The 13,605-nt window shown below is 38.7% G+C and overlaps 1 protein-coding gene across 10 annotated transcripts in view; it reads left to right on the plus strand.

Moving 5' to 3' along the window:
• Positions 1 to 13,605, plus strand: part of lrch3 (leucine-rich repeats and calponin homology (CH) domain containing 3) — a 157,933-nt gene that overhangs the window by 131,060 nt on the left and 13,268 nt on the right. For 3 of the 10 annotated variants that reach the window (XM_085990089.1, XM_085990086.1, XM_085990087.1), the window contains 5 exons: positions 2,972 to 3,052; positions 8,768 to 8,828; positions 10,098 to 10,214; positions 11,586 to 11,704; positions 12,476 to 12,613. In XM_085990089.1, the coding sequence (XP_085846215.1) occupies positions 2,972 to 3,052; positions 8,768 to 8,828; positions 10,098 to 10,214; positions 11,586 to 11,704; positions 12,476 to 12,613 (516 nt within the window). The remainder of the gene's footprint in view (positions 1 to 2,971; positions 3,053 to 8,767; positions 8,829 to 10,097; positions 10,215 to 11,585; positions 11,705 to 12,475; positions 12,614 to 13,605) is intronic. The other 7 variants (XM_085990088.1, XM_085990091.1, XM_085990093.1 and 4 more) reach the window with 3 other exon arrangements.

Below are 13,605 nucleotides of genomic sequence, written 5' to 3' on the forward strand. Positions count from 1 at the left end.
GTGCTGATCATCAGTTAAGCTGCAGGTGCTCCCACCATTTAATCACTTTTATTGTAGTGGAAAAATCCTAAAGTACATAAAAGCACAGTTTGCAGCAATGGTGAATATTGAAGTTATTGAGGGAGAATGTGAATGCTGAAGGCATGAGATTTATTTTCTATGAGATCTGGGGGGCATGCCACTCCCAGAGGTTTTGATTTTTGACACTATCTTGTGCATTTTCCAACATTTTGGAGCCTGCTATAATTCTGATTTGTTTTAAGCCAAAACTAATTTCTCCTGGAAAAGTTTAGAGATATTTTATGTATGAAAAAAGTAGTTGTACAGATTTCAATGCAACTTTACAGTTGACGCTAAAATAAATGGGTTAATGCCCTCCTGTTAAAATAATGTCAAATAACAGCTTACATTTGTATAGAACCTTTAACATAGAACAATGCCTTAAAGCACTTCACAGAGGTGTAATCAAAAAAATGGATGCTGCGCCAAAGTAGGAGGTATTAGCGGGGATGACCAAAAACTTGGCCAAAGAGATGGGTTTTAAGGAGGGCCTTGAAGGAGGACGGTGGTGGAGGGATTTAGGAAGCGAATTCCAGAGCTTGGGGCTGATGCAGCTGAAAGCATGACCTCCAGTGGTGGGGCGAAGGGTGAGTTGATGCACAAGAGTCCAGTGTCCGAAGAATGGAGAGTTTGGAAGTGCAGTTGTCGGGCTGGAGGAGGTTACAGAGATAGGGAGGAGATGAGCCCAGAAGGCATTTAAACACGAGGACAAGAATTTTAGTTTTGACGTGTTGGGAAACCAATAGCCATTGTACCTCAGTGAGAGCAGGGGTGATGGGTGAGTGGGACTTGGTACAGGATAAGATTGGGACAGCACAGTTTTTAACAACGCATTAAACATTCACCCATTATTATTGCCAACAGTAATTTCTGGCCTATGTTCTTTTGAATCTGTCAAAGTTTACTTAGTTGTACCAAAAATAAAATATTACGCATTACAATCTTTTTTTTAAATAAAGTGCGCAAAAAATATGATTTTCAGGAATAGGCATGGGGAGCTGAATTTTGTGCCCTCAGAGACACTTGTTTGCTTTCAGTTTGGAGGTTGCCAATCTATTATACCCTGATTGATTATTAATATCACTCCTCATGTTTCCCCATGGATGTTGACCGCTTTAAAATAGATATTGTGGGCGGTCTTCCTGGTTACTTTAAACAAATTGAATGCACCTAAGTTACATGACCTAATGGGGCACTGTGACTCGCATACATAGAAGCCAGTCGTCTGCACCCCACGTCACAGCAGTACATTGCAGTAAAATCTTAAATCTAGGAATCACATTGTTAATTTCTTAAATTAAGTAAAGCATCACCACATCTACTCCACTCTATTTCCAAATCCTGGTAATTCCACCAGATTGGTGACAGGAATGCTCAATAAAACTAATTACTGCATATACGTTAGGGAATGTCCTATTTATTTCAAAAAAGTGGTTGCTACTAGTCTTGAAGAAAGTAAACTTTCGTATAAGACAGCAAGCAGGAAACACCAGAAAGTTATTTTGAGGAAAATTGTAATTTAATAGCTTCATTTTAGCATTTACAACAATTTTGGTGACAAACACTAAATAAAAACACCTTTAACCGTGACACTCAAAAATCTGTTCTTCTCAAAACATTTCCGACGCAAGTGTGTACACAACCAACAATGGGGAAAAAATAGTTCTGGCCACCTCCAATTCTACCCTGCGACTCTTGTTCTACCCTTCTGACTGACATGATTAGTTCATGTTGACAATCTCCAATGCCAGTGGATAAAAGCTGATTTCTCTTGTGAAACACTGACAAACTGACTGTCCGGCTCGGAAAGCGGACTGTAGGCACGTATGTATGTGACTCAGGCAAAATTATGAATGTTTGTTGCAATTACTGTGATCTTTGACATCTGTGAACTGTAATCAGGAGTGGAATGAAAGTTTTTTCTTTAGTGAAGGGAACATTGTCTGGATAGGTACTTTATGCCACGTGTGCATCACTTTTTTCTTGATGGCCAAATTTTCTACTTGATAAGAGAACGTTAGATAAATTTATCCAAAAATTGTTACGTGGTGACTTACTAAAGGACTTAAGGAACTGCCACAATGGCACACTGAAAATTCTACATATGCAAAATGTCTTGATTATTTTTACCTGTTACTGTAAATTTTGTTTCAGGAGAGCACATATTCCTTACTTCCAGTGTTTTGATTTATCAGCGTTTTCCTAGGGGTCAGATGGCTATCGTATTGCACTTGTCAGAATCTTGCTTTGATCAATACGTAGTATATCCAGCATCCGGCTGCCCTTTGGAGTATAGTTCCAGATATAAGGTTACAGGATCCGCGTTTTAGCTCGTTACCATGTTATGTTTTGTAGTATGCGATATGCACTGTAGCACAAGCTGTATAATACAAAGTTTAACTCAAAAGAGCAATTTTTTCCAAAATCTCTGATACTGTTTGATAAAATATTAATCTGAGATAAGTTAGTAAAATCCATAAAGTTTGTTGAGTCCAGAGTAAAATGCAGTTGAATTTCTGTCTAAACTATTGCTGACTCAAAAATCAACTATATTATGAAATAATTTCAAACCATTATTTCCAGAGCTGTAATAAAAGCTTCTGATATTGGTTCACCAACATCAGCCAGCTTTGGTAGATTTTTTAAAAATTATTTTCATTTCCTTAAGATCTGGGAATTGAGTTAAATTTCTAAGTTTATTTTGATGCAGATCTATAACAGTCTGTTATCCATTTGTCATTTTCTGTGGAAAAACTAAAACTACCACAGAGCAAGTTTTGAAAGGGAAAAAGTCATTGAAATAAGGCAGAATACTGTAGGCATCTTTCCCCAAGACTGTCCCTCACTAATTATGTGCAGGCTGTTGGACTCTCTTGCCTAAAGCTTTCTCCTCTGCTTCTTTCTGTAACAGAATGGCTTTGAACCACACTTCTTCTTTGAGGTTGACAGTAACACCAATACCATTAAACGGAGGCCTGGCTCACACAGCAAGGTGACTGAGCAGCTTGTGTGGAGTTTGTGGCTTTGTATAGATTCTTGTATTTTTACATTCTATGCATGAAATGGTGGCTGGCTGTGGTTCCTTTCACCAGACCAGACTTGACAGTTTAAAAAAAAAAGACACTCAGAATAGAGTCAATAATGCTTTGTCGGCCATGTTTTGTTATTAATGAGCCATTTGAGAGAGGTACAGATCAGGAAAGGTTAAAATTATTACAAAGCTCCCAACATTTAAAATAAACATTAAGTCAAACTATCTAGTGTATTTACACAGATTTTGGTGATCTAATATTTCAGGCAATGCAGTGGGCTGGTGAAAGGTTCTACCCAATCTGCATGTGGAGACTAACTTTTGAATTGCAAGACTATCTTCATCCTTTTTAATTCTATTTTATCCAAACCACTTGATCTTTTTTAAATTAAAAAAAATGGAACCAGATCATACGTAATGCAGAACTGGAAATTATAAATCCTTTGAGGATTGCATTAGTATTTTTGCACCATGTCCAAAGATTCCACGTTCTTACAAATTCCCTACCTGTGCAGCCAGTAAAACGTCAGATATACCCTGGATCAGAATTTTAATTTTCCCACACGTTACAATGTTTTATATTGTGTTCGTTTACTGTAATACAGAATTCTTAATGTTTTATTTAACAAAAGATTTCCAGTAAATTAAAGGATTTTTTTTTTAATGTGAGATTTTATTTTCATGCCCTAATGTAAATCCAGTTTATTTAAATGGTGTTTGTTTTGAAATGCAGCCTGCTTATGCCACTAGTGCAGCAATGCAACTTCTACAAAGTATGCTGCTGTAATGTGTGTAAACTGGGATCGGAAACAAGAATTTTTAGGCCTTAATTTTATCGTAGATTAATCCTGTTTACCCATCTTCTCGCCAGACAATACAATTTGCATGCATTAGCTATGAGAAATTTTATTATAAAATATTGAACCATATTACAGGTCTTTCCTTGCACTATATATCCTGATTGTATTCTGTATAGTTAATTAGAATGCCTCTTAAATGATCTTTCATCCTTTATGTAGACAATTATTTCATCCCAGATACTGAAAGCTATTCTTTCACCTGTCTCTTATCCTCTCTCCCTCTATCTCTATCGCTAACATAGAAAAACTCTTCATGCTGACTAGGAGACCCTAACGGTACGTGCCGCTCATATTAAAAAAAAAAAAAAAGCTGGAAATTGTAGACATTCCCTGGCCCAGGACATATGTTTTAATCGGAGTGTGAAACAAGCTCATGTGAGAAAAGGGAAATCAGAGCTCTGCATTTATGCTTAATTATGTGAAATATAAGGCCTGTGCAACCAAATCAGTAATTGATATTGCCAGATTTGAGCTGTAGAAAACTTCTGCAATAATCAAACACACACAAAACCTGTTGTATTACAGTCAAATCTCTATGGAAACAAAACCTAAAGTGAAAAATTTGGATCACTTATTTAGTAAGAAAAGGCACAGCAACCACTCTTCAATTCCAAAGTAAATTGTGCACTAACAAATTTCTTGTAACATTATGAACACAGACCCCTTACCCTCACTACCACCAAAGAAAACTTGGCTTATTTGGGTCGTAAAATTTACACGGGAGAGTTTCAAAGATAACCACAGTTCTCCTAAATGAATTTGAGCAGACTCATTGTGGAGGTCATTCACAAAGAAAGCTTGCATTTGATTTCAGGGGAGTGTAAATGATGGAAAACTGAGCATCCTTGTCCCGGTTTGGATTCAGCCTGCAATGAAATGCAGCCTTACAACTTTGGTGTTAGCATCTGGACTTTGGTAATAGAAAGCTCAAAGTATGATATGTTAAAGTGTGCCTGTTTCCTTCTCTGATCACAACAGACCACCTTATGTTCTCACTAAACAAATTTGTTTAGCTACCGACCAGTATTGTTGAGTAGTTATAAATACATGTATGTTTAAAAAAAAACTTAACTGCTAACATTGCATGTTGTATAAAATGGACTTGAACATATTCAGCAGTAGAAGAGTTAGAAGTTTTCTCAAAAAAGCATTGTTTGTGTTTTTGTGACTGAATCCATACTGAGACAAGGATGTTCAGTTTTCCATCATTTACACTCCCCTCAAGAACAGACTTACATTCTTGAATTGGAGGTTAAAAGTTATCCTTGGAAAAGGCCAAATTCTTGGGTCTGATGAGCAAATACTGATGCATGCTGATCTATAATATTTGTATTGTATATGGGGCACATCAATCTGCTAACTAACAATGTCATTGTAGGTCTCTCTGCCACTTGGGTTCATCTGCCTCAGCTCGGAAAATAAGTTTTCAGTTCTGACCCACTAGCTGGAATATCTTGCTGCAGCTCTGGTTGACAAAAGTGTGCTTAATTGGTGGCAGAAAAAAACTGCCATAGTCAATTCCCCACAGTGCAAGTGTTGCATCCAGTAATTAGTCATCAAGTTGCATTGTTGGTTATTAACTAAGCAGCTCCTCATAGTTTTGGGTTGATGACTCATTCCGGTGGGGGGAAAGGGTGGGCGGGAGGAGAGAGAAAAGGATCAGGGATAAAAATCTGGAAGAAAGAAGGCTTTGTACATTTAGACTTTCCTAAGTTGTGTAGCCTATGAATATCAACACTGATCATGTCACGAAGCCAGAAAGGATGTTAAATCCAAAAATAATTGTTTCACTTCTGCCACCTAGATTATAATACAGCCTTGACACAAATAATCAAAGTTTTTGTTATTTTTATTGAGAAACCCTAGGTGAGGGGCCAAAGCTGCACAACCAAGGTTGAAGAAAGAGAGAAAGGGGCATGAATGGGAAATAAAAGCGATTGATGCCATAGTTGGATTTCAAAAATCTAGATTATAGGAGGAAGGAAACAACACTAGAACTAAAGGGTTCCATACTTTGAGGTCAAAAGAATGAGTTGGAGAAGATGTGATGAGTCTTGATTTCAACATACTGATCGCAGTCCCCTTGTAATAAAGTACTGAGCACGATTGAAGCACCTACCATCCAGCCTGACTTGTGTCTGGGTGCATGAACTTGTTTTCTGATCAAAGATAGTTCTGAAATTAACAATATTCTAAGAATGCAGAATGTCAGTACCTTGCTGTACTTCATCCAATTCTAGCACGACTATAGTAGGGTTGTGATTTAGGTGAAAATTATCTGATGTACATGCCTATTTTGTGTATGTCTGCGCATGCCTTGAATTTAGGAAATCGTGCTATTCCATTCATTTCTCCATTTGAGAGAGAACATTAGCATGTGGGAGAATCTTTTTCTGTTCAGTGTAGAAAAATCATAAACAAGTTCGTCATAAAGCTATTTACGATTGTGGTGTAAATCATCCAAAAATGCAGTTCCTTAATCTTCCCTTCCTGCTACAGGCTTTTGAAACCAAAGGTTGCTGTTGTCTGAGCATAGCTTCTTGATTTATTTCATCTTCTCTCCTGCTTCTTTCAACTTTGTAGATTTCTTATTCTGTAAGTCTTGGCCCTTCACCTCAGCTTCTCAGTAAAAGGTGCATTGTCATTTTACTGCTGATTAGTGTTATATCTATGTATTTCTTAGATAAATATTCACAATTCCATTATTTGTAGAAAGGCCACCCTATTTAAATGCTAGTTAAACAAGCTCTAAAGATGGGAATAAGCCTTGTTGATCCAAAAAGATTATCTACAAAGACATCTTCACTTGGTCCAAAGAAGTAATTTCCAAAGAAGATAATACAGAACGCCACCTGACCTTTATCCTCCCACTGAGAGACTGCTGGATCAGAGCCCTGTTTCAGAGTCTTGTAGAGACCTTTAAGGACATTTCATCCATCGCTGCTGCCTATCAAACCCTGTCTTAACATAGGCTTTTTTTTCCTGTTTCCTTTGCTAATCTTTTTTTCACCAATCACCATCAGATACATAAGAATTCCTCCTTTGACCCTGCCTTATGCCAATGCCTTCAGACCTATCTGGGTATCTTCATTTCATTCTCATAACAAAGTGGCCATTGCAAGATCCATATGATTGTTTACCGTGGACCTTAATACAGGAAACTTTCTGGTATCCGGCACTGACGGGACCGAGCTTGTGCCGTTAGATCAAAACTGCCATATAAACCAGCGCTAATGTTAAAACATACAGAGCTTTTCAGCTCCGTGTGAATCAACAAACCCTGTTGCTTAGCAACAGCTTCAAAACAGTCGGCTGCAGCTGCAAGCGTCTCTAGCTGAAGCTGTTGCTTAGCTACAGACCTTGCAGAGCCTGACTGGGGGGAAAAAAAAGCAACAAGAAGTAAAAAAAACTTATAGAAAACGGCTCCTGAATTTTGCCGGTAAATAGAGCTTTCCGTACTTTTAACCTCCGGTTAAACGAAAGTTTCCTGCAGTGTAAAAAAAATCTACTTTTCAAAGATACATTAAGTAGATTTATTAAAAATAATTAATGTTATAAACTAAACTAGAAAATATTATCCATTCAATAAAATAAAGAAGTCTGCATTTGGGAGTTAACTAAGTGAGATTCCACTCGAGACTTAAGTAAGCATATGCATTATGTGGGAGGGTATTTATTGAGCCATACAAGCCAAAAGGTCCTTGGTCTTTGCTGTTATTCAATCTCAGTTGGAGAAGCATTTTGGGATGCCAGAATCTCTTCACTTTTGGGCAGTGGGGGATGCCTGGGTAAGAAATGGTGCCTTTGGAGCTTACCACAGAATGGGTTCGTGCTTTCAGATGCATTTTCTCCATTTTTTTTTTGAAGGTGCCAACTTGCTGCGGTGTGGTTCTATAGGCACTGGTAGCCCTTTCATACACCAACCAAGTGCCCGGTTTTTGGATGTGAGCCTATACAGTGATTGGCATCAGACTGTTTAACTGGAGGGTACCGAGGCCTAACCTGCCCTCACCCACCAGCCATGTGTACCTATTTCCCAGCTGGAGTCACTGGATAGCACTTGCAAGTGGGAGGAACCCTGGCTGACCCATTTCTCCCTCCTGTCCAGGATGCTCAACACAGATGGAATCAAACCTGAGATCTGTCTGGCATGGATGGCTTACTACTGGCCCACTGGGGGCATCTGCTTAAAAGGATTATGATGTACAATAGTATAAGTAGATTTTTCTACATAGAATAATTTCAACTCTCCGTGTTCTTTCAGTATCTTACCAAGAGTACAGTCTATTTGCTAGTAAAATCTGTTGTGTGATGCCTTGTGTAATGAAACTAGTAGAACTGAGTCAATTACAAACCAATTAGATTCGATTGGACTTTCAGTCAGTTCATATTTAGAGATTAGATTTGATTTTGAAATTAAGCAGGATGAAATAAGCCTCCTTATTCAGGTCCCCTCCAGACTGACTGCCCTGTATAGCTATAGTTGTTTTACCAGTAACCTGCACAGGACAAATGCATACTTGAGTTTTCCTAACTTGAATTAACCATTTTATTTAACTGGATCAAAAATTGTTAGAGTGAATTGATTTAGATCCCCTGTTTACAATTTAATCTGCTGCTTCTGTCTGAAGGAATGAAAAAGGTGTTAATGTGCTTTGGCATTGAAGAGGAAGTAAGATGCATTGCAGAAAGGCTGTCTGCTATTCTGAAGCAAGCTGAGTTTAATACAGTGAGAGCTTGCTCCACACTCCTTATTTCTAATCCCTCAGAGCAGTTTATCTGCTACTGTAAAAGTTCTTGATCTTCTTTCTCATAGAGTGAAGAAAGACCACCTGTGTCACCGAGTGCCTCTATTACCCAATCATCTGTCCATATAGGTAAGAGAAAACTAATTGTAAAAACCTTTGTACTGTCACTCGGTCTATATATGTAACATGTTTGTGTATTTTGTGTTTTCTCCATTTGATGGCAAGCAAAGCATTTATTTTTCCTTGTTTAGAGCTAATATTAAGCAATATTGCTTTGTGTTAAAGGTAAATCTTGATACAAGGAACAAAATTCAGCTATGTGATTAAATTTTGCAGTTTTAACTATCAAGTTAGTTAACGAAAATATGATATAGTGTGTCTTATAAAATGTGCAGTGAGTCTGATATGGCGCATGTTGTTCGTAAAGCTCTGAACCCCCTCCAATAACCTGTTCGAACACCTCTGCCTTTGCAAATCCCATAACACCTAGTTAAACTCCTCCAGATAGAAAGTAGGGAGACTGGCGATGCATTGATGTGAGTAAGCCTATAAGCCTACCGATTTTACCTGATGGCTCGTGGTAAATGGAACCGGGTGTGTGGTACTGACAAACGGAGTTCCATCCTTGATCTGTGTTGAGTTAGCTGATCTCAGTTGGGCCTATGTTGCTGTTCTACAATTTGTCTCAGTATCATTTGACTTAAAGGAGAGACAAATCAGTCCTGCTCTTGGTAAGTATCCGGCATTCCCTGCTGGTGATGTTGGGGTCACGCTCAACTGTTAACACCCCTCCCCAGTTAAATAGCCTGCACATCTCGCTGTCTTGGCTCACAGATGAAAAAGAGCTACTTGGTGATGTAATGGAGGCCTGTTGGTGCCAGCAGAAGTAACTGGCTTCAGGACAGGAGAGGAAAAAATTATACTACTTTTGAGTCTGGGTCCCAAATAACTGCAGGCTTTACAAAACCTATTCCACAAAACAATCCCCCGTTATATACTGAAGCCTCCTTATGTAAATAAAAAGAATAAAACTTATAAATGCTGGAAATACAAAATCAAAATAAAAAGTGCTCAAAATACACAACAGGTTTGTCAGCATCCGGATAACATTTTGGATACAGAAAGAAATGAGTATTAGCTGTGAAACCTAAACTATGTGCTCACCATTAAAAACTTGTCATCACTTTTAAACCAACCCATCCCTAATGCACCAAACCATTTATCACCTACCTTAATATTGCAGTGTTACTGTATTATGCTAGTTTGATATTTACCCATTTTAATATTTGTTTTCTCATTTCTATCTCTATTTCTTGCTTCTACTGATTGTTGATTAAACTCTTTCTGAATCTTATCATCAAATTCTGCTCATTCTTACACTCTTGTCTCTGGCTGCAGTTCAGCCTGCCCCTCCTTATCCTAGTTCTTCTCCCCACTCTTACAAACAGCCCACACACGCTTATCGGCCTGAGAACTTCCTCTTGAGAGCAGCCATGAGAGATGAGATGAAGAAAGGTAGGTTTGACATGAAAGTGAATTTTACATAACCCGAGTGTGCCATAATAACCAGGGGTTTATCAGCAGTGATTTGTCACTTAACTGTTTGTTTCTATACAGGTGTGTAATATTTTAGATTATATTACCAGCAGGTAATATGCAACATATGCATTAACAAGAGATGATGCTCAAAACAGGCATTTAGTAAAAATATGGGGAAGATAGAGAGAAACAGTGTTAAAAAGAAAATGGTATGATATAAATCAGGTGCAAACTTGGATCAGGTGCTGAATGAATAGTCACTTCTGGTAGCCACTTGAACTTGAAGCAATAATGGATTTTGAATCCAGCGGTCGCAGTTGGTTTCATGCTTTGCCGCTCCAAGAGTCTATCCATATGTAAACAATAAGCACTCGATGCTTAGTCGGGCTTCAAAATGTCTTTCTCTTACATTAATATGTAGACGCCATTGGCAGGCATGCCTTGAGCTGCGTAGGCCTCAAGTTCTGAAATTTCCTCCATAAACCACTCCATCTCCCTCTCCTCCTTTCAAGATCCTTCTTAAAACCCATCTCTTACACCAAGCTTTTGGTCATGGCTACTAATATCTCCTTCATTGGCTCTGTGAACATTTTTTTGAACATAGACATTTTTCTACATTAAAGGCACTATAGAAATGCAAGTTGTTGTTGCAGTATGACATTGGCACCATCATGTTGCATTTAAAAAATGTAAATTTATCCATCTTGATAGCTCAGAATTAAAGTTTGTGAATCATATAGACCAAGAGGGTTCTGGGTCTGATGCCCAGCCTGTAGCTGATCTCGGTGATGGCAGCAGTAGGAGTGGTACATCTGGCCTCTATGCCTCAGCTTGGAGAAGGGGAAAATAGTCACAAGTCCTGCTTCTGATCATTATTTGTGATCCCTGCTGGAAATGCACATGTATGGATTCCTGATTTTTTTTTTTTTTAAAGTATCAGATAGATGACCCACCTGCACTCAATCCAGGCTTCCACATGAATAATGATTCCTTGGGTGATGTATAGGTGGGGACCTGGCAACCGTAGAACTGTACTGCATTAAGCGAGTAAATGCCTTGAAGAGAAAAAAGGATCAGCCAAGTTGTACATTTATTCCCATTATTCAGGACAGACTTTCTTTTCTAATTGACCCTTAATTTCTTGGTTTGATGCCTTGAATAGAGTGGCTCTCAACAAAAAAACTACAATGTATCTTAAGGCCAGAAATTATTCAGTCCCATTGAATCTTAAAGAGCAAGTTTGAACCAAAAAAAAAAGTACATGAAAGGACAAATGATACTGATGTAAAGCAGGAATGTTCCTGTGGTAATCTGTTCTTATGCATAATTGATCTTCTGTCTCTCTAGATGGGACGACTTCTGCCTCCTCCTCTGTTACCCCTAGCCAGGACTCTGGAGACCCCTTGATATTGCAGAACCAAAAGCCATATGACGATGAACAAAGAGTGGTGCAGCAGCTACGGAAGGTAATCAGTTGTTCATTTGCTCACCAGAACAGAAGCATCATTGCACGAACCTGCAGTAAATAAAATCCACGGGGAATGTATTAATGTGCTAATTGTAGAATGATTCCAATTGGTACTTATTTACCGGGAAATACGTTCATCTTGACTTGTTCATTTATTTTCTTGTCGTCCATTCCTTCTCTTTTCCCCCCTCCCCCCTGCCAAAATAAAATTGGAGCCTTACGTTGTGTGTAGCTAGCTGATCAGAAATGCACCCAGCGTTAGAGCTCAAACTATTTCTGTTATTGCACTAAGGCTAGCTTTATCACAGAAGTCTGGACATTTTGTTTTAATAATTAGCACTTTTACATACCTACCCCATTACCACAATTTTATCCCACAGGGACTTCCATGCAAGCAGTTTTTTTAAATTCTTCCCTTCCCCTTCATGCCACCCAATCCATCCCACTCTGGCTCAGAAGAGCATGTCTAATGCAACAATGGGAATTTTTCCATTTCCAACATCAACCATTTTGAGTGAAATTGCCAACTAGCTGCCAATCAGTGCCACTTTAGGCTGGCTTTGTGCTGTGGTCACGTATCCACTAGGAACACCCAAACTCATTAACATAGGATCCTTACACTGTGACAGCAGACTAAAATTACTTTATCCCATCAACCTATGTTGGATTCAAGCACAGGTTCCAGAACTGAGAGGTCAGTGCATCACCCAACCCTCCCCTCCACTTAATGATCAAATAGTTGTACGTTTCTCTCTGGTTTCTTTCTCAGAACATTGAAACACGGTTAAAAGTTTCTCTCCCAAGTGATCTTGGTACAGCACTTACAGATGGTGTTGTCCTCTGTCATCTGGCTAATCACGTGAGACCACGGTCGGTGCCCAGTATACATGTCCCATCTCCAGCAGTGGTGAGTATTCTGAAGTCTGATGCTATCAAAACAACGACATTAGTGACAAATATATCAAGCTTTTCTATTAGAGTAAGGAAGTGGGCAATAGTTGCATCCAGACAATGGCATAATTAGGAAAAATTTAGCCATAATTAAGCTGGTGTGCTCATATAACCCAATTCTTGCATGTTCTTCTTCAGTTCTTTTATTTTTATAAATTAAATCTTGGCTCCCCTGATGACCCAATAGGTAAATGCACTTTATGATAAACCAGAAAGATCAGGAAGATGCAAAGATTGCCTGGTCTGTGCTGAATTAAGTTAGCCAGGCATGAATAGAACAGAGGGAGCTCTACAGTTGACCTCCGCTTTTGTGGGCTACGTGACTCCTGCTGGAGAGAGAGAGGGTGTGTATCTGCGTTGTGTGCAGACTGGATAGGAATCTGCTCAATTATGTGATCAAATAACCAGTTGATACTCTTGCTTGGGCTCACGTGGGCACTTGGGTGATGTGCTGGAGGGGTTGCTGGTGCTTGTGGAAAAGTGCGTGCATGTTCAACGGGGGAGAAAAAAGCAAATGAATTTCTGGAAAATGCACATAGTAACTTCACTGTAGCCAATGAATCTTCTCTTGTTTTAAGAACTGTTGTGTTTATTGAGATTAATACATCAAATATGCTGATTTTAGCACTAGGCTATCAGTGGCATCACACGAATCTCTTTCAGTAATTTTAATGAAATTAAGAAGAGTTTAACGGTGCTTGTTTTTTCACTTTCCAACTTTCTTCCCTTTCCTCCTCTGCTGATGACATTGACATGCTCACTGAGGTGCATTTTCAAGGGCTCCCTTTGGTGTGTTGTTGCTGTTTAACAATACCTGTTTTAAAGAATCTCCAGTGAAAAGTGTAATCAGATCTTTTTATAATTAACAATGCATAATGGGATTTCAGCTGGGAGGTCCAAAAGTCGAGCTAATATCTCAAACCTTGGTGTGATCAGCTCATGATGAGA

Source organism: Somniosus microcephalus, chromosome 6 (assembly GCF_052327205.1).
Source record: "Somniosus microcephalus isolate GS21.2 chromosome 6, FLI_Smic_1.0, whole genome shotgun sequence".
In the NCBI taxonomy this organism is placed as follows: domain Eukaryota; kingdom Metazoa; phylum Chordata; class Chondrichthyes; order Squaliformes; family Somniosidae; genus Somniosus; species Somniosus microcephalus.